The sequence below is a fragment of the Gopherus evgoodei genome, chromosome 3 (genome assembly GCF_007399415.2).
Source record: "Gopherus evgoodei ecotype Sinaloan lineage chromosome 3, rGopEvg1_v1.p, whole genome shotgun sequence".
In the NCBI taxonomy this organism is placed as follows: domain Eukaryota; kingdom Metazoa; phylum Chordata; order Testudines; family Testudinidae; genus Gopherus; species Gopherus evgoodei.
In genome coordinates this window covers 64,067,338-64,090,145 of record NC_044324.1, presented here as the reverse complement: position 1 = coordinate 64,090,145, position 22,808 = coordinate 64,067,338, and the positions used below count along the sequence as shown (strand labels likewise).

Below are 22,808 nucleotides of genomic sequence, written 5' to 3'. Positions count from 1 at the left end.
AAAGAATAAATTGTGAGTTTTAAAAATTCAGAACAGAGGAAAATATTGCAGTAAAGTGTACAGAGTAAACAGAGATTCATGCCTTACAGAAGAGAAAAGATTAATTGCTCTACTCCTGACTCTCCCAGCTTTCAGAAGAAAACTCTAAATGTATATTTCAAACCCATGCAAAGAGAAAAAATAAATTCAGAAAATAATTGAATCCTCCCTCCTCACACTCTCTGGTGGAATAAAATAATTTTAAAAGATCATAAATACTAATCAAGTATTTCAAGCTCTTTCTACTTCTCCCTTTTATTAGTAATGCTAAGCAGCCAAATTAGTTTAGAATTTGAATTCCTTATCCTGCTGATGTGCAGTCAAGATCACTTAAGTTTATATCAGAGTTGATATCTACATTTCTAACATCTGAAAATGAATTCTATCTAGAACCGTGCATATAAAATAGTTGAAGCAACATACAATGACCAGTCATACTTTTTAGTAGCAGAATTACTCATCCAAAAATCAAGTATAAGCTAAATTGGGTAAAGTTAAATGTCAGTCATTTCACATAAATTAATTGTTCTTTGTCAATTGTTGACTCTGACTGGAGAATGTTTTTTTTTATTGCCCACACAGCAATGTGATTTTCAGAATGAAATGAGCAATAAAGGACATTCACTCTATGCTTCCACAATGAACAATCAAAGATGCCTAAAACATAATGAGCCACTGCTTTTAATCTTTATCAACATATTGTATCCTTCTGTGGTCAAAGCTAAGAAGGGAACAGGGGGCCTATAGCGGGGTGGTTACCCCGCTCCTTCCCTGAAGGGCTTAAAACAGCCTTGGGGGAAGGTTGTGCTTGGGAGCTGCTAAGCCTGGGCTGATTGGGGAAAGTAAGCTCAGCTGTGGCCATGCCCCAATCAGGCCCAGCTGGCCCCTATAAGAGGCTGTGAGCCAGATGCCCAGGCAGTCTCTCCCTGCATTCAGAGAGAGAAGGGCCTGGCTGTAGGGAGCTAGAGACAGAGTACTTGAGTGGAGCAGGGCTGGGGAAAGGCTGAGGTGCTGGGAGCTCCAGGCTGTGGCCTAGGGTTAGGTTGCATGACCACTACACCCTGAAGATCCAACCCTGCTGAGAGGCTGTCCTGCTTTCCCTTCATCTTTGATAGCCCAGTTTCTCTCCATTCCTCTGCTCCATCTAAGTAAAATAAAGGTTTTGTGCAGGTATGGTCAGGAAGTGAATGCTGCATGGGACAGCTTTAATTTGTGATGATAACCCTCTGAATATTTCTAGACTCTTTTGGAGAGCATGCAATAGATATCAGCTACTCTCCAGCCAAGTTCCAACACAACAGGCCCTGGCCAGGAGGAGATGGTACAATCCTGGGGAATGTCACAGATATGCTACTCCTCATTCAGTGTTTCCTGACCCCTCTCTACTGGCAGTGCTCACTTCTTGATTAAGTGGAAGAGAGCATCAGGCTGTATGAAATAATTTTTATAATATCTCACCAAAAGTATGCATATCATTAATACTGGTGTGTATTAACTAATGTAAGTAAGTGACATCATAGCTGAAGTACAAAACCTTACTGAAAATCTAGCAAAATTTATCTTAAGGATGAAAATCAACACAGAAGGGCATGATGTTGTATTAAAACCCCACCATTCAAACAGTGTAAACAATACATCTTTTTTGTACAATGTGCTTCAAACTGTATCCTTAAAGCTTAACATGTCTCGGGGTAAATATTCACAAGGACTGAGTCCAAGTTTCCTTGTACGTAGGCAAAATTTTCACTGACAAAATTTGCCAGGCTATTTTGCACCCACCACATGAAATCTGAATATTTGTGCCTCTAGTTGCAGATCAGTGGGCGCCCTACTGTTAATTCATCCCATATTGTCAATAGGACAGATTGCTTCCTGTCACTTTAAATCCCTCAAAGGGGACTCAGACAATGGAGGAGTCCAAGGGGATTCCCTTACAGAGTTCCTCCTGGAGTTTCCATGAGGAGAGGGGGGCTGTATTTATGCCTGGTGGATTAAGTCTGAGCTCCGTTTCACAAATCCTCACCCCAGCTCAGGCCCCTTTACATTGAGGACAGAACAATTTTAAAGGGTCTTAAAAGCCCCAGTCCTGGCTGAGGGAAATAAACATGAGGAAAATTGGCTGGAAAGGCTTGGAAACTAGAAGACAAATAAAAAGAACTCATATTTACATATTTAAACCTTATGATCTGTAAGCCAGTGTCATGAATTTTGGGTGGCCTGACTCATTTATTGAGATTGGCAATATTATATAATATTCCCTCAGTCACAGTTACACCTGAGCAACTTCCCCACTGCCTGTTACTCTCAAGAAGTGTATGTAAGGTCAGAAATTGGCTCAGGATAGTTCCCAAAAATTAACTCAGAACCCAAATATTCACATGTTAAAAAAAAGTCTTTCCTAATTTAATTTGAGAACCACAATGTTTATAGGACTGTGAAGCTTAATGAAAATATAAAAAATATTTGAGTTTACCAAATCAATGATTAATCATTTATTAACCATAAAATACTTCTCTTCTTGATCTGATAATATAGAGCAATTAAAAATCTCCAAAGAATTAACAAAAACTGAAAGCTGTTTAGTCAGTTTAACACAATAGTTATGTTTAGATTCTGCAGTGTGAAAGAAGGAAATAAGAAATGTACAGTCATTGGGGATTAAAATCTACAGTTGTCACAGAGGAGATAATGTGTTAAAAGTACTTTTCTTTCAACAGCAGTAGGTCATTTTTTCTTTTATACTAGATGGATTTTATATATTTAAAGCAGACTATGATGTAAAAGTAACAACTTTAACAGATGGTAGGCCACAACTTCAACTGGATGTAAATCACACACAGCACCATTGATTCTGACAGAACTACACTGAATTACACCAGCTGAGGATCTGGTTTGGTATATTTAAAATATGTATTGTTTGCTGCTACCTATGGAAATAACTTTACTACTATATTTCTCATTCTTAGATAATAGCTCTACATCATAGCTCTAATATCATAGATATGCCTAGACACATTGGTGATAGATACATTAGAAGTACACAGAATAGGAGATTTATAAATGGCTCTAAACTACCTTATATAGTCCATGTTAAATTGTAAACATTTTGGGAAGGGCCCATCTGTCTGTTATGTCACTGTTTACTACCTCACAGAATGGGATGGTGCTTACTAAGCATTACTGCATATAAAAACCTTATCATCATCATCTCCTCTTGGGTGTCTTCTTTACTCCCTCAACTTGAGGCAACCAATATAATTCCCTAATTCCTATTCCTCTGAGTCCAGTGCAATTCTGTGAAGCTGTTGATGTGATCTTCTGTGAAGCTGAAGGTCTACCAGTCTGGGACAAATGAGTGAGTAAACCCAGACCTCCATTTCTCAAGGCAGCAATTAAGGGCATCTGTTAAAACCTGGACTGTCATAAAACAGGTGATTATTTTAGAACACCTTGACTTGTAATTACTCAGGAACAAAGTGATATATAAACAATGATTCAACAGACTTTATTGAAGCAGAAACTAAAGGAATGATATAAAGAAACTAAAACTGATATACTTAGGTTCTATAAATGATTATTTACACTAATGTCCTGGAGACATTGCCTTCTATCATAAGGTCAGTTATTCTTTTGATTAGACTGAAGACTGTTGAGACAGTGCCAACTTATTAAGAATTGCTGTGATTGATATGAATGAATGTGGCAAGCATGAGTTTGGTATGGCTTGGTATGTCTGAACCTGCTAAAGGATTCTGGGAGCAGGATTTTTTTAGCATTAGATAAATGGAGTGGAATACTACTGGAGGTGCTGAAATTACACTGGAATAGTTAACAAATGACTAGATGGACGTGTGTGTTTTAACCCCAAACTTATGAATATATCAGCAGAGAACCCGCTCACAAAGTAAACAACACATAAGATCATGCAATCAGTGAGCTCGGTGACATGGCAAACGTGGGTCAGAATGACCCTATTTGTATACGCTCATGCTAAGAGCTTGAGTTAATGATTTATGAGACTGAGCTTTGGTCTCTCTGTGTCCACTTGCAATCCCTTCCAAAATTATGAAGAAAACCAGTAATAAATGACTATGAGGCATATTTCTGGAACATGACTCCTTTGAGAACAAAAAGGTATATAAATGCTAACCATGTTGAATGAGATCAGATAAATTCCCTAATTAATATCCGAAGAGGTTTGAGACTGAGACCGAAGTCATCAGTAACTGAGACCCCACCTCAAAGGACCTTAGAACCAGGGTGACCAAGGCCCTGCTTTGAGGCACAGACCAAATGCCTGAGAGGGGAAAGAGGAGTAGTCCCCATCTACAGCTGGTAGATATATCTGCTTTGTTTGCCAATCAGGATAATGTGTAAGGCCAACATATATATTGAGAGTTTATCCTTGAGGAACAGAGGCTTATGGAAAAGAATGTATACCATGTAACCTTAATTACTGCTTGTGTAATTGTCTCTCAAATAAATGTGTATTAAGTATACTGTTTTCAGAATTCTCACTGGCGCTAGTAAACCCCTGTCCAACTGTGGGCCATTAAAAGATCCATTTAAACAAAAGCCAAGTGCCTTCATTTTTATTGTCTCCAATTTCTTTAGAGAAGTTAGAGAAGGATAACACCTATTAGATCATCCAAGCTTCATATGGAAGCCATCTTAAAATACTGATAGGCTAAGAGCAGAATGTAAATAAGCTAACCTTTTTTGCACTGTTTACTATTTTGGCTAACTGCTGAATTGTGTCCATTATATGGGATAGAGTAGCAGAACTAAATTAGCTACATCTCTGCAATTGTGGTGGTGGCTTGTTTAAGATTTTTATAGCAGTTTTCCTAGTTTTAGACATTCTTTCTCCAGCTATGGTAAGTTTAGATAAAGAGTAGTTATCTCCACTACTCTGATGGTCTTATATTCAGAATCACAGATCATATAGAAAAGTGAGGGGAAAAATCCCACCCCCTGGAGACTGTTATTTTATCTGAGATCTCAGTTGCTGAGTCACTTTTAATACGAACATTTGACAACAGAAAAAAATCTGAAAGGATCTAAATCTATTGGTCAAATTTATCCAAAGTTCAGTGGATGAATATATATAAAAACTTAATTACCCATTGCTTAATAACTGACTATATTTTACTACTTACTGGTAAAGAAAGCAGCAGCTAAGGAAAATATTCTAGCCTGAGAAGACGATTTGTACTTTTCTGCTCGGCTGGATAATAAATATTCTCACTACAAAACTATGCAACATTTCCACCTTATTTTTTTTCTTTGCAGAAGTGCTTTGATGAGTAAGATGAGTGTGATGATGCTAATGATTATGGAATAATGAATATCTGAATGTAGAAATACTCAACACAGGAAACAATTACAGTTTGCTATACCAAAAATAACAAACCTTCAACCCACTGCAGTGCTTACGTAAAAGCTAACAACCTTAACTTCTGATTCCTGTAAAATTCACAGTGGAAACACAGAAGAGCAGATCCTTGGCAGTTATCTCAGAAAAACCTGAGACCAGTGGTATTGGTTGAGTTTTTTCTATAACGGTGTAACAGGGTTCACACCCACCTCTCGCCAGTGCCCCATTCTGGCTGGGTGAGTCTGCTTTCTTTAGCTCTTGTGACCCCTTCCAGTAGTTCTCAGTTGGGTCTGTCAGTGACACAGTGCTCTGGCTGAGTCACACTGTCTGCATGTTAACCGGCACAAACCCTTTCTGCGGCATAGGCCCTGGTGGACTGTATCTCAGTATCCCTGTTCTCTCTCTTTCCCTCCCTGGGCTTTGGTCTTTAATTAGTCCATCCCTGGCATGAGACTGTCTCCCCAGAGCTTCCCTACAGACACTATCTTCCTGCAGCCCACCCCAAGCTCAGTCCCTACTCAGTCCTAGGAACCAGCCAGGAGCTCCCTCAATGCTCTCCTGGGCCCTGCTGCTTTTCCAGGCAGCCAGGTCTGCAGTCCATTATTTTCCCATTCCAAATAGCAACTGACTGCTGCTCTGCAGCTCCTTTTATATGGCCCTCCTGGGCCCGGACTGGCTGCTTCCCCCGCAGCCACTCTAGCCTGCTTGGAGGACCTCTCCACTGCTCCTTCCCTGGGATGGGTGTGGCAGAACCCTGAGGCCTCCAACTGGGGGCCTTTGGGCCTAGTCTACACCATAAGGAGTGGACATAGCATTGTTGTTTCATTGGAACTTTGCAACCTGGTGGAACTTCAAGGAATGTGTGATGATACATGGGCAAGTTGAACTGAAAAAGGGAGCTCATTATACTTAATTTTCAGCAAGCTTCACCCACAGGGGAGAGACATCCACCAGCCCATTGAAACTGAATGGGTCTAAGAGTTCAAACAGTGCAGCAGCCATTATGTGGACAATTCTCCTGGATAAGTCCTGCTGGATACTCTGGCTGACTGGGGAGAAAAATAAAGGTCTTCAGCGTGGGTATTACAAGCCCATCATGGACCCTGGATATGTACTTGGCTAGCTAGCCCACTCTGAAGTCTGCACTGCTGTGTTCACTGGTATTGTTACCTGTGCTAGTAGGACTTGTGTTAACTAGGGTAGGCTAGCCTAGTAATATAACATTGACTTAGGGGATCAAGCAAGTCTTTGAGACTGCTGCTCCTCATTCTATAAACCCTGGATAAATTATTTTGGTGACCCGTCTAAATACAGAAGTGAAAAGGGGATAGGAAATCTGTTCATTATGAGCTCAGTGCAAAACCCATTAAAGTTTTATAGAGTCAGAGTTAAGGCAAGAAAGGATCATCTAGTATGAACTGTGTATCACAGGCAACCAAAATCAACCTACTCCCACACACTAAATTCAGCAACTTAAACCAACGCTCCCACTGGTTGAGGCCAATGTGCATTTTGTTTATTGGTCCATGGAATAGTAGTAGGAGCAGATTCAAAAGTAGTATCTTGCCTAATCTAGCCCTTTGGACTAACATTGGATGCTGTCATGGTAGATATCAATGCAAAACAGCAAAGAGAAAAGAAGGTGTTGAAGAACAAAGAAGCTGAAACCATCTGCCCTGATTACTTGACAGGGAATGAGGTAGCAATAAAGACTTGCTTTAATGCAGTGGCCATCTAAATCACAACCCATCCTCCAAAAACTTTCCTTCTGTCCAGGAAAATACAAATTTGTTTTTTTTTCTGCATTGTCCACTTAAAATTAATTATTGGAGATATACCTATCTCTTAGAACTGGAAGGGACCTTGAAAGGTCATTGAGTCCAGCCCCCTGCCTTTGCTAGCAAAAGCAAGTGCTGATTTTTGCCCCAGAGCCCTAGGTGGCCTCCCTTCAAGGACTGAACTCACAACCCTGGGTTTAGCAGGCTAATGCTCAAACCACTGAGCTATCCCTCCCCTCCTTGGTAAACTACAGCATCCTCACTAATGGTGGCCCAATGAGCAGATCTTACTAATATTTAAAATAACTTCCTAGACTGTCTAACAGCTGTTTGAAACTTCAAAACGCAAATTTAGAAAAATGTATTTTGCTTATAACTAATTCTTTGCGTAGATAAACTTCTCAGGTTTCAGGGCTTATTCTCCAAAATGTTATTGTGAGCACACTTATTAAATATAGTTCTTTAGCCTCAGTTGCTTAAATAGCCCCCATCTGATGTCTCCCCTTTTATGGCAAAGAAAGCAGTTAATCTGTTGATCTTTGCTCTTATTCAGAACTATGAGCAGTGCACTGATGCGCCAGAAAACTGTTTTTCCTACAAAATTGATCCACCTGATCTTGTGAAAATTATGGGTGGCGTTTATCCAGTGTTGATTCATTTCTTAAATGACGATTTATTGATGGGTATAAGACAGCCACCAACATTCTCAGTAACAGTCCAGTATTTTACATGATTAGAGACTTGTTGCTGTTTCTAATAGTTCTGCAGCAAGTTCACTCCTATTTATTTGACAGATCAAGTTTTCTCTCTGTTGAGGGAGACTGTTGAAATTATACGTGTTGAATTCCTGTTAACCTCAAAAGGGCTCTTGTTATTTTATTTTGCCACGGTTCAGTTTAGGGATATGTCAATAATTTTATTACAAACTAAAGGTGAGAGTATGTGTGCTAGTAAAACAAAAACAAAGTTGTTTTTCTGACTGAAAGTTTCAGGCCATTAATTTATATATTGAAGAGAGAAATGAACATCCTAGTTGTTTTATAACTTTATTTCTCCATTTGTCAAGAAATAGACCAAAACACAAGAATGATTCCTAAAAGCTGCTCAGCTTTTTAGTGCATTTATAGATCTGTACATTATTTATGGCATGTGACTGAACAACCCCGAAGTGCTGACGTTAAGATACACAGCACTAAATCTCATATCAGTGTAATAGAAAGACTGGTCAGACACCATTAGGATAAACAAACACTCCGCAGAAAGAAGAACAGTTGCCAGAAAGGACTGGAAATAGTAGTGAGACTGATGGTCAGAATCCACTCTCTCTTTGTATTAGAAACTCCGTAGAACTACATCTTCTTGTTTTTCACTAGCACTAGGTACTCAGATACTATAGCCACCAGGAGCCATATAAGCAGTTATATAGTATCACTAACCTAGCTATTTAGAAACAAATGTTGTATCAAGGGGCATCCATAGTGTAAAGTTCATGGCCAAGGAAGACTAAATCGATCCTGAAATCCCTCAACCCCTCAGCTGTGGCTGTTTAGCACCAACAGGGCCAGCTAACCCCAAAGCCTCTCCAGGAGTGGAGTCATTCACCCTGACTTTTATTTATTAGGTATTCTAGAAGATTATGTCAGGTAAGGTAACATCTTAGCTGTGAATGAATCTGTGGTTTTCCCAGATAACTGACTTATATGAAACTGAATAGCCATAGAATAGGCATTCCAGAGGACCAGGAGGTTACCAGACCTGTTGGCTGGTACCTGACAGGAAACTTCATGGATATGGGCACAGAGAGGGAGGGGAGAGAAGAGATAACTATAGAATTGGTTGGAGGGAGAAGAGCCTTTTGGAATGATGCAATGAGACCTAAAACCTAACTGGTTGTTTAGGATTCTAATAGCATAGAGGAATCCTCAGCTGATGTTAAGCTAGTGTAACCTGGTCTATGCCAGACCCTCCTGACCTCCAGGATGTAGAGGGTGTATGGATGGGAAAGACAAGGGACTTCTGGAGGCCAGAGGGGGCCAGGTTGGCTCACATGGCAATGATCTTTATCAGAGTAAAGGCCTTACACACCATCACAAGCTGGCATAAGTTAGAATAACTCTTAAACTACACCACTAACTGTGCTATGGGCCAGCTTGACCCCTAGCTAGACACAGGATCAGAAGGAGAAGACAGGAGGCTTAACATTACCTTTGCTTCCACATTCTCCTCCTGTATAGCACAAGTGAGGAGTGAGACTTCTCACGGCATGAGGCAACAGATTATGTATGAGAGATATTTGGCTGAAACTTAAACCTTAGGCGAAATCTTGACTCCACTGAAGTCAATGGCAAAACTCCCAGGATTTTACCCAAGACCTGAGCAGGTACTGGAGATCCACAAATATTATGCACATTTTTCTGCTGATTATGCAGTTTTTGCTAAAGAGAAATAGTTCAAAGCGTTAATAAGAGCCAAGTAGATATTGTAAATAAATATAGATAAGTAAGGATTATCCTGATTCTCTATGTCAGTGTTTCCCAAACTTGGAATGCCGTTTGTGTAGGGGAAGCCCCTGGTGGGCCGGGCCAGTTTGTTTACCTGCCGCATCCACAGGTCCGGCCGATTGTGGCTTTCCCTGGCTGCAGTTTGCTGCTCCAGGCCAATGGGAGCTGCTGGAAGCGGCAGCCAGTATGTCCCTTGGCCCGCACCGCTTCCAGCAGCTCCCATTGGCCTGGAGCAGTGAACTGCAGCCAGGGAGAGCCGTGATCAGCCAGACTTGTGGACTGGGCAGGTAAACAAACCGGCCCAGCCCGCCAGGGGCTTTCCCTACACAAGCGGCAGCCCCAGTTTGAGAAACACTGCTTAATAGCATTTTGCAAAGGACTTTACTGAAAGTTCAAGGAAATTTTAGACAAGATAGGTGAGGTAACATCTTTTATTGGACCAGCTTCTGTTGTGACAGAGACAAGCTTTCAAGCTGCACAGAGCACTTATCTGTTTCAGCAAAGGAAGTTGGGCCAATAAAAAATATTACCTCACCCATCTTGTCTCTCTAATATCCGGGGACAAACATAGGTACAACAACACTACAAACAAGTACATTTGGTCAGCCAGTTTTCTTTTAACCATCCCTTTGCTGCTACACTGAAATAAATCTAGTTCAGAACAGATATCCAAGATTCCTTTACAGAACAATCCTGATCTGTCTTTCTATACAAGTGTCTATTTTTCATTACTGTTTGAAGCATTTTTCTTGGTTCTGAAGTAAATCTCACTGTTCCATAATTTCCAGATCCAGCTGATCAGTTTTTAAAGACAAGTCCAACACTTACTGCACCCCAATCCTCCAGTCCAGCAGTTGATTTTAATGAAATTGAAGATTTTTTGTTAGCAGCTCAGCCACATTATTAAGTTCCTTCAGAACTCTTGATGGAAAACTATTGGTTCTGGTGACTTGTTGCTATTTAATTTTTCAGTTTGTTCCAGCAACTCCTCCTTTGAGAGAAGAATAGAGAAGGAGTGGGGCAAGCTGTAGTGTGAATGGACCTGGTCTGTGCTGCAAAATTTGGTCCTGGAAAAGAGAGTGGATTTTTTTGGATTTATAACCACACTTTGATGTGTGGTTCAGAATAAGCACTTACTCTGAGTTATACAGAGATCACCAAAGGATTAGTAAGGAAAATGACACTCCATCTGCAGAAGATCTGAGGAGATTGGCATATCTGTCAAACTTGATTACAAGTGTGGACGCCCAGGATAAATGATCTATGGATCAGTTTACTTCTGTTCAACTAGATGCAGAAATGCAAATTAAAATCAGTGAATGAAAACCAAGGACACTTCTGAGGCTGTGAAATTTGCTACAGAACTGGAATCTTTCTATTCTGCAGCACATCAGAAAAAGAAGCAGCTCATCGTAAGTACTGAATTTTGTTTCTCATGTTTATGTGAAAAGGGATTCTGAATGGATGCATGAAGTGTTGCAGGGGATTGAAAATTATTATATTCAGTTTTTACAAAGCAGAACATGAAAATAAGTATAGTGCAGTTCTGCTCTATTAATTATGTGTAAAAATGGCCCCTTCTTTCTGCACAGATCTGCTTCCTGTATTCAACATATTTGCTTACTTTTGCGACAAAAAATAACTTTTACTACTTTTTATGCTAGTTAGCACTACAGAGTTTATACAGCTAAGAGGGCATGAGCTGGATGTATTACTTCTGATGTAATTGCAAAAAAATTACAATCCAATTACATGGTCAATCAGTCACGCTTGTGTAACTCCAATGAAGGCAACTGTGTTGCACTGAGGGTATAATTTGGGGACAGTGGGATTGTACAGTTTAATCAAGAACAGAATTTGGTGGGACTAACCTTTATTACTGGTGCAAAAAGGAAAAACCCAACTTGATTCTTAGGTTGTAGCTACATTTTGAGCTGGAGGTGTAAATTCTAGCAGAAGGAGACTACCTAATCAAGCTAGCATGCTAAAAATAGAATGTTGCTGTGCTGGTGGGAGGGGCTAGCTGCCCCAAGCAGTTACCTGTCCAAGATGCTAGATACATACTAGGGGCAAGCAGTCCCTTCTGTTATTCGCACCAGTGTGGCTACATTCTATTTTTTAGCACAGTAGCTTGATTAAAGCTAGCATGTGTATGTCTCCTCAAGCTGGAATTTACATTTACAGCTCAAAGGATAGACGTACCCACAGATGCCAGGGTGAGTTTGGAGGACTGGCAGTAGAAGCTGCCTGCATTTTTTAAAATTATTATTTATTTGTATTGCTGCAGCAGCCAGAGGCCTTAATTAACTTGAGTTTAGGAACAGCCCTGAGCAAGAGGTGATGTGCAAGATTAACTAAAACAGAAATAACCCTGGAAGGCATTATGACTCAGAGATCACCCCGTCCTTGTTTTTGCAGGGGGTAGTAATTTACAGACAGACTATAATAGCAATCAATTTCTCCCTCCTCATTCCACACCAGCTCAACTACTGTGACCAGTGAGCAGAGATAGTGGAGTCAAGACTGTGCCCATTTCCTGTCCTTCCTTACCATCTGGGTCCAGCGAGGGAAAATGTAGGTGGATAACCCATTTGCTTCAATGTGCCAGGACCCAAGGCCCAGGTAGCCAGCATAGGTCTATAAGTTTCTCTTATTTTTCTTAATCCCTTTCACTTGCTTGCCTGGGCACATAGTCTAAGTAAGACTCTAATTCTATGGGTTTAAAAAACATTGGGTGTGAGAGGGCGGAGAATGATCAAAAGAAAACTGCTAAATTTATGCAGTTATATGAGTAGCTAGTGTACCCCACAATTTCTGGTTCAGGTTGCTACATCCCCGTATCAAATGGGAAGATGTAGAAGTTATATACACAGGATCCCTACATGTCATTTTTATAGTCACTCTTTTGAGCACAAACGGATTGGGCTGCAGTCAAACATGCCGAAAGGTATGGGCTATGCTGTGTTAATCAACAAATCTTTGATTTTGCCATAAAAATGGTTTCAAACACACTCTCTGGGGCAGGAAATGTCTTTTTATCCCCCCCTCTGTATGGCCTAGCACACAGGGTCCTGATACCTGGTCCAGGACTAGGGCTCCTAGGTGCTATGGCAATACAAATGATAAATAATAACAATACCTCCTAATTTGGGGCTTTAGGTAGTACCATAATACAAATATTAAACACCACCACTCCTGCCAACATGACACTCATTAACAGCAACAAACTATTACATTATTTAACATTTTAAACATTCTGAGGCACAGAGAGTATCTTCTGATGCTTTCCCTAGAACTTCCACAATACAAGACTATGCCTTACATCATTGATTGTTTGCAGTTCTAGGGTTCGTCCAATTCTCAAGTTGGGCAAATTATTTTAAGAAATATTTAATGAATAATTTAATAAAATATGGACGGGTTTACAATATTGCTAAGTCAATCTACTTTACGTTGTTCAGGGGTATGAAAAAGACTCCCCTTTCCCGAGCAACACAAGTTACAGTGGTGCCATGTCAGCAGATGATGTCCCGCTGATATAGCTTCCGCCTCTCATGGAGATGGAGTAATAATGCCGACCGGACAGCACTCTCCTATCAGCATAGAGCATCTCCACCACACACGCTACAGTAGACCTGTAGACCTGCCCTGTCATTGTCTGGTTAAATTATTCAACAAATATTATCAAATAGTGCTGTTCATCAAGGTGGTGATTTATATTGGTCAGGAATCAAGAATATCGGAATAACATATCAAATATTTTTAACTGCACGCCAGTATACTTATTCTGGTTATAAATTTGGTTCTTCATTAGCAATGTTTTGAACATTTTGTACGGTGTTTTCAAAATCAAGTAATTCTTCAATCATAGTGTCTTCTGACCAGTTCTACTGCCTCACTTTAAAAGAGATTGACATTCTGATGAGACAAGGTGGGTGAGGTAATATATTTTATTGGACCAACTTCTGTTGGTAAGAGAGACAAACTTTCAAGCTTATAAGAGTTCTTCTTCAGATCTGAGAAACTTACTTAGACCTGGTCTACACTACATGGTTATGTTGGTGTAAGTTGCCTTGTGTCAGTCTAGCTGTGAAACTGTTTTCATTTAAATGTGGCTTCCACTGACATAAGAGCCTCTCTATGCTGATTTAGTAACACCACCTCCCCGAGCAGTGAAGAGAAATGGTAGATGTAATTAGGTCCACACTATCTGTGTAGACACTCCTTTGCTTACCTAGACTTTTACTGGGTTTCAGAAGCCATCCCACAATGTTCACATTGACAATACAATTGATACAAGAGCTCCTAGTGAGGACACACACCGCTGACACACAGAGCAAATTGTGCACACACAAAAGCAATTTAATAACTTGTGGTGGCTTATGCTGATATAAGTTAGGTCAACATAATTTTATAGTGTAGACATGGTCTCAGAAAGACACAGCTAATTACAAGGTGGAGGAGACTGTTTAGCATAAATAGTTAACACATATTTCAAGTACCATTCAAGGTGAAGTGGCCCATTAAAACCTCTCCAGTCACAAGGATGAAAGGAAGTGGGGGGAAGCAGCTGGATGGGTTGTTTTTAGTGTCTAGCAAAGTTATGAATTTAAGCTTGTCTTTTCAAACTGTTGTGCATGATTCCTTTGAGGATGAGAACTGATATGTCAGAGATAGAAGTGATCACTATGCAGTGTTTTTGTATTTTATCTTTTCCTGTGTGAATTTATTAGAAAGGATAGTGATTGTATGGTTTCATCTACATAGTTGCTAAAGGGGCATTTGGTGCACTGGGCAAGGTACACCACCTGTTGTGATAGGTTAGTGTAGGACCCATAGATCTTGAAAGGTGTGTGATGGGGTGGGGGGCATTGTAGCAGTGAAGGTCTGCAGGTTTTGCATCTGTTGTTCTGGAAGGTTCTGGTACCACTTTGAGTTGGTGTGTCCTGGTCTGTGGGGTGCTTGCTTCTGATGATGAGCTTGGAAAGGTTGGGGGGCTGTTAAAAGGCCAGAAAAGGGGGTTCAGGAAAGATTTTTTTCAGGATGGGGTCCCCACTGAGTTTGGGTTATAGCTGTTTGGTGGTATCTGTTATGGGTTCCTGTGTAGGGTGGTAGGTGACAACTAGGGGCTTGGGGTCAGAAGGGGTTTTATTTTATCCAGAGATAACCTGCTTCAATACTGAAATAAATCCCCCTCCAACCACACACTTCTAGTTAACATTCACGTTAAGTTTATAAGAATGAGTTCAAATGTTTGGACTTCATGGCTTGCGTATTGCATTAGACTTATTATAACTATACGCCATGATATAAGGTAATATTTAAGGGCATGTCTTCACTAGCAATGTTAAAGCACTGCTGCAACGTTAAACCACCACACTTGCAATGTTAAACCAGTAGCTAGGGGAATAGTTACCACCACTGGTGCACCGTCTACACTGGCGCTTTAGAGCACTGAAACTTGCAGCATTCAGGGGAGTGTTTTTTCACACCCTGTAGAAATGCGGACTCACCCCGAGGCACCTCCTGCTGGTTGTCCTCGGGAATGAGCTCTCTTTCCAGCCAGGAGTGCCCTCTGCAGGCTAGTGATCCACTTGTCTTCTGGCCCCCATGTCCCTCCCTGGACCCCGGTGCTCTTTTAACTGGAGTGCTACCCCCTGGCAGAACCCCACCAATCTGGGTATCCCCTCCCTGGGGAACCCCCAACCCACTATCCCCACTTTGCTTCAGTTTTGGCTACTGCCTAGTCTCCATCTAGCCCCCATTCACTGGGGCAAACTGCAGTATCAGCCACTCATCAGAGGCAAAGGGGTTTCAACCTGCTGCCTTTGCCTACCCTTGGGGCTGCCCCCTGCAACCTCCAGTGCCTGTTGGCCCAATGCTAGGCCACAACCTGGGGCTTTCCAAGCTGGAGCTTCCTAAGTTGTCCCCAGCCTTGCTCCACTCTGGTACTTTGTCTCTAGCTCCCTGCAGCCAGGCCCTTCTCCCTCTACAGGCAGCAGGAGACTGTTTGTTCCTGGCTTCCTGGGTCTTTTTATACAGCTGTGGCCTGATTAGGGTGTGGCCCAGCTGCGGCCGCTTCCCCAATCAGCCTAGCTTCTAGAGCTGCAGCTTTTAAGCCCTTCTTGCCCCAGCCACAGCCCTCTCCTGGGCTGTTTTAAGCCCCAAAGGGCAGAAGCAGGTAACCATCCCGATACACACCCCTGAGTTCAAGGAGAAGTGGGCGCTGTCCGGGGTTCTCTGCTCGTGTCCCCATCAGGCTCCCTTCTTATGCCCCTTTGACCTCACTCCTGTCCCTGACCTCACTCCTGTCCCTGTTCTTTTATTAGTTGTCCCCCGACTCAGTGGGTTCTGTGGCCCTGTGGCTCCTCCCCTTAGGCTGGGGGAGGATCCTTGAAGCCCGCCCACTTCCCAGACACCCAATAGATACACACCCCTGAGTTCAAGGAGAAGTGGGCGCTGTCTGGGGTTCTCTGCTCGTGTCCCCATCAGTGTCCCTTCTTATGCCTCTTTGACCTCACTCCTGTCCCTGTTCTTTTATTAGTTGTCCCCCGAAATCAGTGGGGTTCTGAGGTCCTGTGGGTCCTCCCATTAGGCTGGGGGGGGATCCTTTAGCAGTGGGCGGGCTTCCACCCGCCCACTTCCTGGATAGCCAATAGATACACACCCCTGAGTTCGAGGAGCAGTGGGCGCTGTCTGAGGTTCTCTGCTCGGTGTCCCCGTCAGGCTCCCTTCTGATGACCCTTTGACCGCACGCCTGTCCCTGTTCTTTTATTAGTTGTCCCCCGGAATCAGTGGGGTTCTGAGGTCCTGTGGGTCCTCCCCTTAGGCTAGGGGGAGATCCTTTAGCAGTGGGCGGGCGTCCGCCTGCCGACTTCCCAGAAACCCAATAGTACACACCCCTGAGTGTTCCTGGAACCCAACAGGTACACATCCCTGAGTGAGCAAGTTGCAGTGCTGTAAAGTGCCTGTGTAGATAAGCCCTAAGGGCCTGGCTACACTGGAGAGTTGCAGCGCTGGTGGTGGGTTTACAGCACTGCAACTTAGTAACTGTCCACACCTGCAAGGCACATCCAGCGCTGCAACTCCCTGGCTGCAGCGCTGGCTGTACACCTGGTCTGCTTGGGTGTAATGATTGCAGCGCTGGTGATGCAGTGCTGCTCATCAAGTGTGGCCACCAAAAGTGCTGTTATTGGCCTCCAGGGTATTAGGAGGTATCCCAGAATGCCTGCTCACAACAAACCAGAAGAATGGCTGAACTCTGAGCTCCCCCGAGCTGCTTATCAAAAAAACAAACACAGCTCCTGTTTGCTGGAGCGAGTGGAGGCAGGCAGGGGAATTGCTTTGGAAGGTTCACAGCTGTTTGCTTGAAGAGAGAAGTCACACGGCAGAGGAGGCGGGGGGAGTCCGTGTTGAGCAGCTGCTTATGTGGTCTGAAGGCTATTTAGGAGTGCATAATTTGCATTTAGTGAATAAGAGAGGGGTGGGAGAAGGGCTCGAAACTTTTAAATTGATTGCAGGTTGATGATGTTATGTTCCAGTCCTTAGAACTTGCAAGGCAGGGAGCTGACAGATAAAAATCCACTCTCTCTCTCTCCCCCACGTTCCCCCTCACCCCCCTCTTTTGAAAAGCACATTGCAGCCACTTGAACACTGGGATAGCTGCCCACAATACACCACTCCCAACAGTGCTGCAAATGCTGCAAATGTGGCCACACTGCAGCGCTGGTAGCTGTCAGTGTGGCCACACTGCAGCGCTTTCCCTACACAGCTGTACGAAGACAGCTGTAACTCCCAGCGCTGTACAACTGTAAGGGCTTGGCTACACTAGAGAGTTGCAGCACTGGTGAGGGGGTTACAGCACTGCAACTTAGGATGTGGCCACACATGCAAAGCACGGCCAGTGCTGCAACTCCCTGGTTGAGGCGCTGGCTGTACATCCGGTCGAGCCTCGGGTGTAGGGATTCCAGCGCTGGTGATCCAGCTAGGGTGCACTTGACCTGGGGTAAGTCACTGATCCTTTGGGACTGGAAGTAACTGGAATTTTATTGTGATTTTGGTGCAAGGTACCATCTATCACAAAGGCAGGTTTTCTTGGGTGGAAAGATAGCCAGAGTGGCCAAGGTGGACTGTCTGTGACTCCATCTTAAGGCTATTACAGGGCTTGATTCTTGATTGGTGAAATCTAATTATAAAACCAGTTTAGGGTTTATGCCCTGATTTGTAATAGTCTGCCTGGAGGTTGGCACCCATATTCATGAGCCACTCCAGACACTTTGATAGTAGTCACTGCAAATGATGGCAACAAGATGAAATACTCAAAATTGCCTTATAGTCTGGGTCATTTCAAACACATTAGTACTCCATGCCCTAGATGAAGTGATACTTCAGAGATAATTACAGCATCTAATAGGTTGAGTCCGGGGTGATGACATCTTTCATATGTTCTGAATGTTATTTTATTATATTGTCTTAGTCTTCACCACTGGCATTATGAATGCTGTACAGTTGCTCTAACAAGTCTTTTAAAAAGTAAATCAAAACAAAATTTTGAATACACACACACACAGAGAAAAACTGAAAACCTAAGTAACCAAACTTTTAAATGATTTTGTTTTATAATGATAACTGATGTGTAGGTTTTATCAATAGTATTTGCTGAGACTGATTACTATCATACTACAATGTGCACAATAAGGTCTATGGGCAAATGAAAAATTAGTAGAAATATTGTCAACAAAATCAACATTTATCCAGTGAATTAAGCAATTCATTATATATATATATACACGCACACACTAAAATTATTAATTATAATGTCTCAAATTGATAGACAGATATATATATACACACATACATTATATATATACACATTGTATATATATAATTAATATATATACACACATACATTATATATATCTCTACACATTGTAGATATATATATATAAAATCAATATATATATACACATACATTATATATGTGCGTAGATATATTAATTTTATATATATCAATTTGAGACATACATTATGCACACATATATACATAATATATATATACACAGTAAAATTATACAGTATACACAGTATTCAAATAGCAATTTGAGACATTATTAATAATATATACATTACTAAAATTATTAATTATCATGTCTCAAATTGCTATTTGAATCCTTGTGTATACTGACAGGCTTCTAGTATATGCATAGCATAACATGGACTACTTTTTGGATTTTATTTAGGATTTAAGCTTTATATTCAGGTTGTGAGAGATGAGAAAGTAGAATATTCACTGCTCACACATTCACTTTGAAATAGACTAGTAAACTAGACAATAGATGACCAAACACCAAAACAAGTTTAGAAAAGGATCCCAATCATATAGACAGCAAGTATAAAGTACATACTAGCACGTTTTGATTTTCAAATATTTGATAAAAGAAATTCCTATTTCTTACCTACATTTCCAGTCATTAGGTATGAATTCTGAAAGTCCATCATCCCCATTCCAACAATGTGTATAAAATCTTCAATCACCTGCATTAGCTCCACTGATCCTGGATAGATCTAATAAATGAAGGTCAGATACACAATAACTGCAAGACCTTCACAAACTCTGTATCATTCACAGAAAATACTAACCAAGTACAATAAAATGAGCGGGGACATTCAACAGCTAAATTATACTCATCATGTTTTAATGTCAAAAGTTTTATGTTATAGTAAAACAATATGTTTTAGTCTTCAATGCGTCATTTATCTCCAGGTGAGCAGACATGATCTCTCACAATATCATTCAAAATCAGCTTTGCCCAAGAACTGTGGTATGTTTGCCCTTAAATTAATGCACTTAACAGAAAAAGATTCAAATTCTTTGCTCTCCACAGCCCTCAGTAATGGTTATTGTATTTCAGAGTAATATTCCAGAAACAAATGTAGACCGAATTTTGCCTTCAAATCTGTGAAGGCAACCTCCAACAATGTTGATAGGAGTTGTGTATGTATATGAAGGCTAAATTTGGCCCTTAGTTCTTTGCAGATTATCATCTTTGTTGCTTTGAAACAGTGTTTAACTATAAAATAAATTCTTGAAACTGTGTATATTCATTTTTAACATTATTATTAGTGCTAGCACAGAGATAAAGGAGTAAACTAAAGGCATCCATATTGATCTCTCCAACAACAGAATTGCACCCTTATATAATTGCCAAATGGTAAATGGCTAGTCCATTTACAAGAAAACGTATTTCATTTTAATGGTCCTGAGAGGGCATTAGGACAAAAAATATGTATTCATTATGCAATAGTATCAAGAGATTAGAAACTGATACATTTATTAAGACATTTAGTGGATAAACTGATATCTTTTACAACATATACATCAGTAAATCATTGAAAGGATTACTATCTGTCATGGACAAGGGATAATTTCCTGTAAAATAAACATTTATTTATTTTTTAAAAATGAATATCCTGCTACACACAATACATTTTTTGTCCTTATATATGAGGTATGGTCAAAATACAAAATGTAAATGATATTCACTGTATACTGTTCTGCATTTGGGAATACAGCCACTCTCTTTATTAATAAGCATGTGTTGCTTTTGGAGACAAAAAGTCCTAACATCCAATACTGTTCCTTCCTATGGTTTGATGTGTCTAGCTCCAGAGCCTCTCAGACCAAGGTGGCCAATTGCATGCTCTGTTCTGTAGTCTATGCCGGCCCTTATACTAAAGATTTGGGCAGCAACAACCTACTTTCTTTTACACTAATTAATTGTGGCGTTCAAGATCCTGGCAAGGTGCAAACACTGCCCTGAGTGATGCAAATTTAAAATTTATTTTTCTAATGACTTCTTGTAAGGTAACAAATGTTTTAGTATCAATATTATCCACACACCAAACAAGCTGTACATGTTCCTGGACTGAGTAAAGGTCTGTTGTCAGTATTTACTACAGTTAGAATTTCACAGTAAATAACCGCAGGAGAAACCATTGAGCCATAGGCGTTACATCGGTGCTCTATATCTGTGTATATGTAAAGTATGTAGTTAATACATAAAGTGCCAGTAGATGGCGATAAAGAATATGTAGCATAATTTCTGAGTTTTGCAGGTCCAATAAAAAATTATTGTTGTAGACCGCAAATGGTGTCCTCTATGAAGCAGGGCCACACAGAGGATTTAGGGGGCCTGGGGTCTTCAGCGGTGGGGGGCCCCTGCTTTGTCCGTAATTTGGCAGCGGGGGGTCCTTCTGCTCTGGGCCTGCCGCTGAAGTGCCATGAAGACCCGGCACTTCGGTGGCAGGTCCTGGAGTGGAAGGACCCCCCGCCGCCGAATTGCCGCTGAAGACCTGGAGCGGAAGAAGCTCACGGGGCCTGGACCCCGTGAGAGTTTTCCAGGGCTCCCAGAGCGAGTGAAGGACCCTGCTCCAGGGCCCTGAAAAACTCTTGTGGGGGCCCCTGCAGGGCCCAGGGCCTGGGGCAAATTGCCCCACTTGCCCCCCCGGGCAGCCCTGCTGTGAAGCACTGTACATCAGCTCTTAACAAAAGGCATGTATTAAAGTGGGTGATGTATATTTGTATTCTATATAATCCATAATTAATGGTTTCTGATGCTGGCAATTAATCTAGAAAAACGATGTTGAGCTGCTGCATCTGTATTCTGATAGAAAGTCAGCAATTTATTGATAGTGAATGAGACTTTCCTTCTACCAGAAAGAAGAATGCAGAGCACAATCTCAGGGATCCAAAGTAGTGAACAAATGCAGTTTGCTCAAAACAAATCATCTTATGCAAGCTGGCAGGAAAAAATGGTGAAAATTCCCTTGGTTTGCAAATCTTAACTCTGTAGTCTTTAGAAAGAACACAGAATCAGATTGCTTAGCGCTGGAAAAAGAATTCTCTCTCTAGCACTTTCAGCTAGTTAATGCTCTTTATACTAAGTGAAATATTCATCTCATATAATGAAATATGCATGCGTTTTTCATGATTATTTGCTGTGATGAGCTTAGTATAAGAACTTTAAAATACTTTTGCACAGGATTTATTAGTTTCAGGTGCTTTTGTTTCTGTCTCTCAAAATATTATTTTATTTTTAACTGTACCTTAGCACGTTTTCATTCCATAAAAAGGACAAATCTAATGAATATTTGATGAAAATAAAAATAAAACTACAGTAAACCTGTAACAAGGACTCAGCACTGCCTCAAAAATAAACAAATAAATTAGGGTTGTTGATTAATTGCAGTTAACTCACATGATTAACTCAAAAAATTAATTACCATTAAAAATAATCGTGATTAATCTCACTGTTAAACAATAGAATACCAACGGAAATTTATTAACTATGTTTGGATATTTTTCTACTTTATCCAGTATATTGATTGCAATTACAACACAGAATATAAAGTGTACAGTGCTCACTTTGTATTATTTTCTATTGCAAATATTTGCACTGTAAAAATGATAAACAAAACAAATAGTATTTTTCAATTCACCTCATACAAGTTACTGTAGTGCAATCTCTTTATCATGTAAGTGGAACCAAATGTAGGGTATTTTTTGGTTATATAACTGAACTCAAAAACAAAAAAATGTAAAACTTTAGAGCCTATAGTCCACTCAGTCCTACTTCTTCTTCAGCCAATTGCTAAGAGAAACAAGTTTGTTTATATTTACACAGATAATGCTGCCCACTTCTTAATTACAATGTCACCTGAAAGTGAGAACAGGAATTCACATGGCACTGTTGTAGTTGACGTCACAAGATATTTACATGCCAGTTGCACTAAAGATTCATATGCCTCTTCATGCTTCAGCCGTCCTTCCAAAAGAGATGCTTCCATGCTGATGACACTCGTTAAAAAAAAAATGTGTTCATTAAATTTGTGACTGAACTCCTTGGGGGAGAATTGTATGTCTCCTACTCTGTTTTATTCACATTCTGCCATATAGTTTATGTTATAGCAGTCTTGGATGATGACCTAGCACATGTTCATTTTAAGAACACTTTCTCTGCAGATTTGACAAAATGCAAAGAAGGTACCAATGTGAGATTTCTAAAGATAGCTACAGCACACTATCCAAGATTTAAGAATCTGAAGTGCGTTCCA

At 40.9% G+C, this 22,808-nt stretch overlaps 1 protein-coding gene across 5 annotated transcripts in view; it reads right to left on the bottom strand.

Annotated features, from left to right (window-relative positions):
• The window catches only part of ADGRB3 (adhesion G protein-coupled receptor B3), a 641,000-nt gene that overhangs the window by 264,750 nt on the left and 353,442 nt on the right, over window positions 1-22,808 (bottom strand). For all 5 annotated transcript variants that reach the window (XM_030555674.1, XM_030555672.1, XM_030555671.1 and 2 more), the window contains one exon: window positions 19,151-19,259. In XM_030555674.1, coding sequence (XP_030411534.1) covers window positions 19,151-19,259 — 109 coding nt within the window. The remainder of the gene's footprint in view (window positions 1-19,150; window positions 19,260-22,808) is intronic.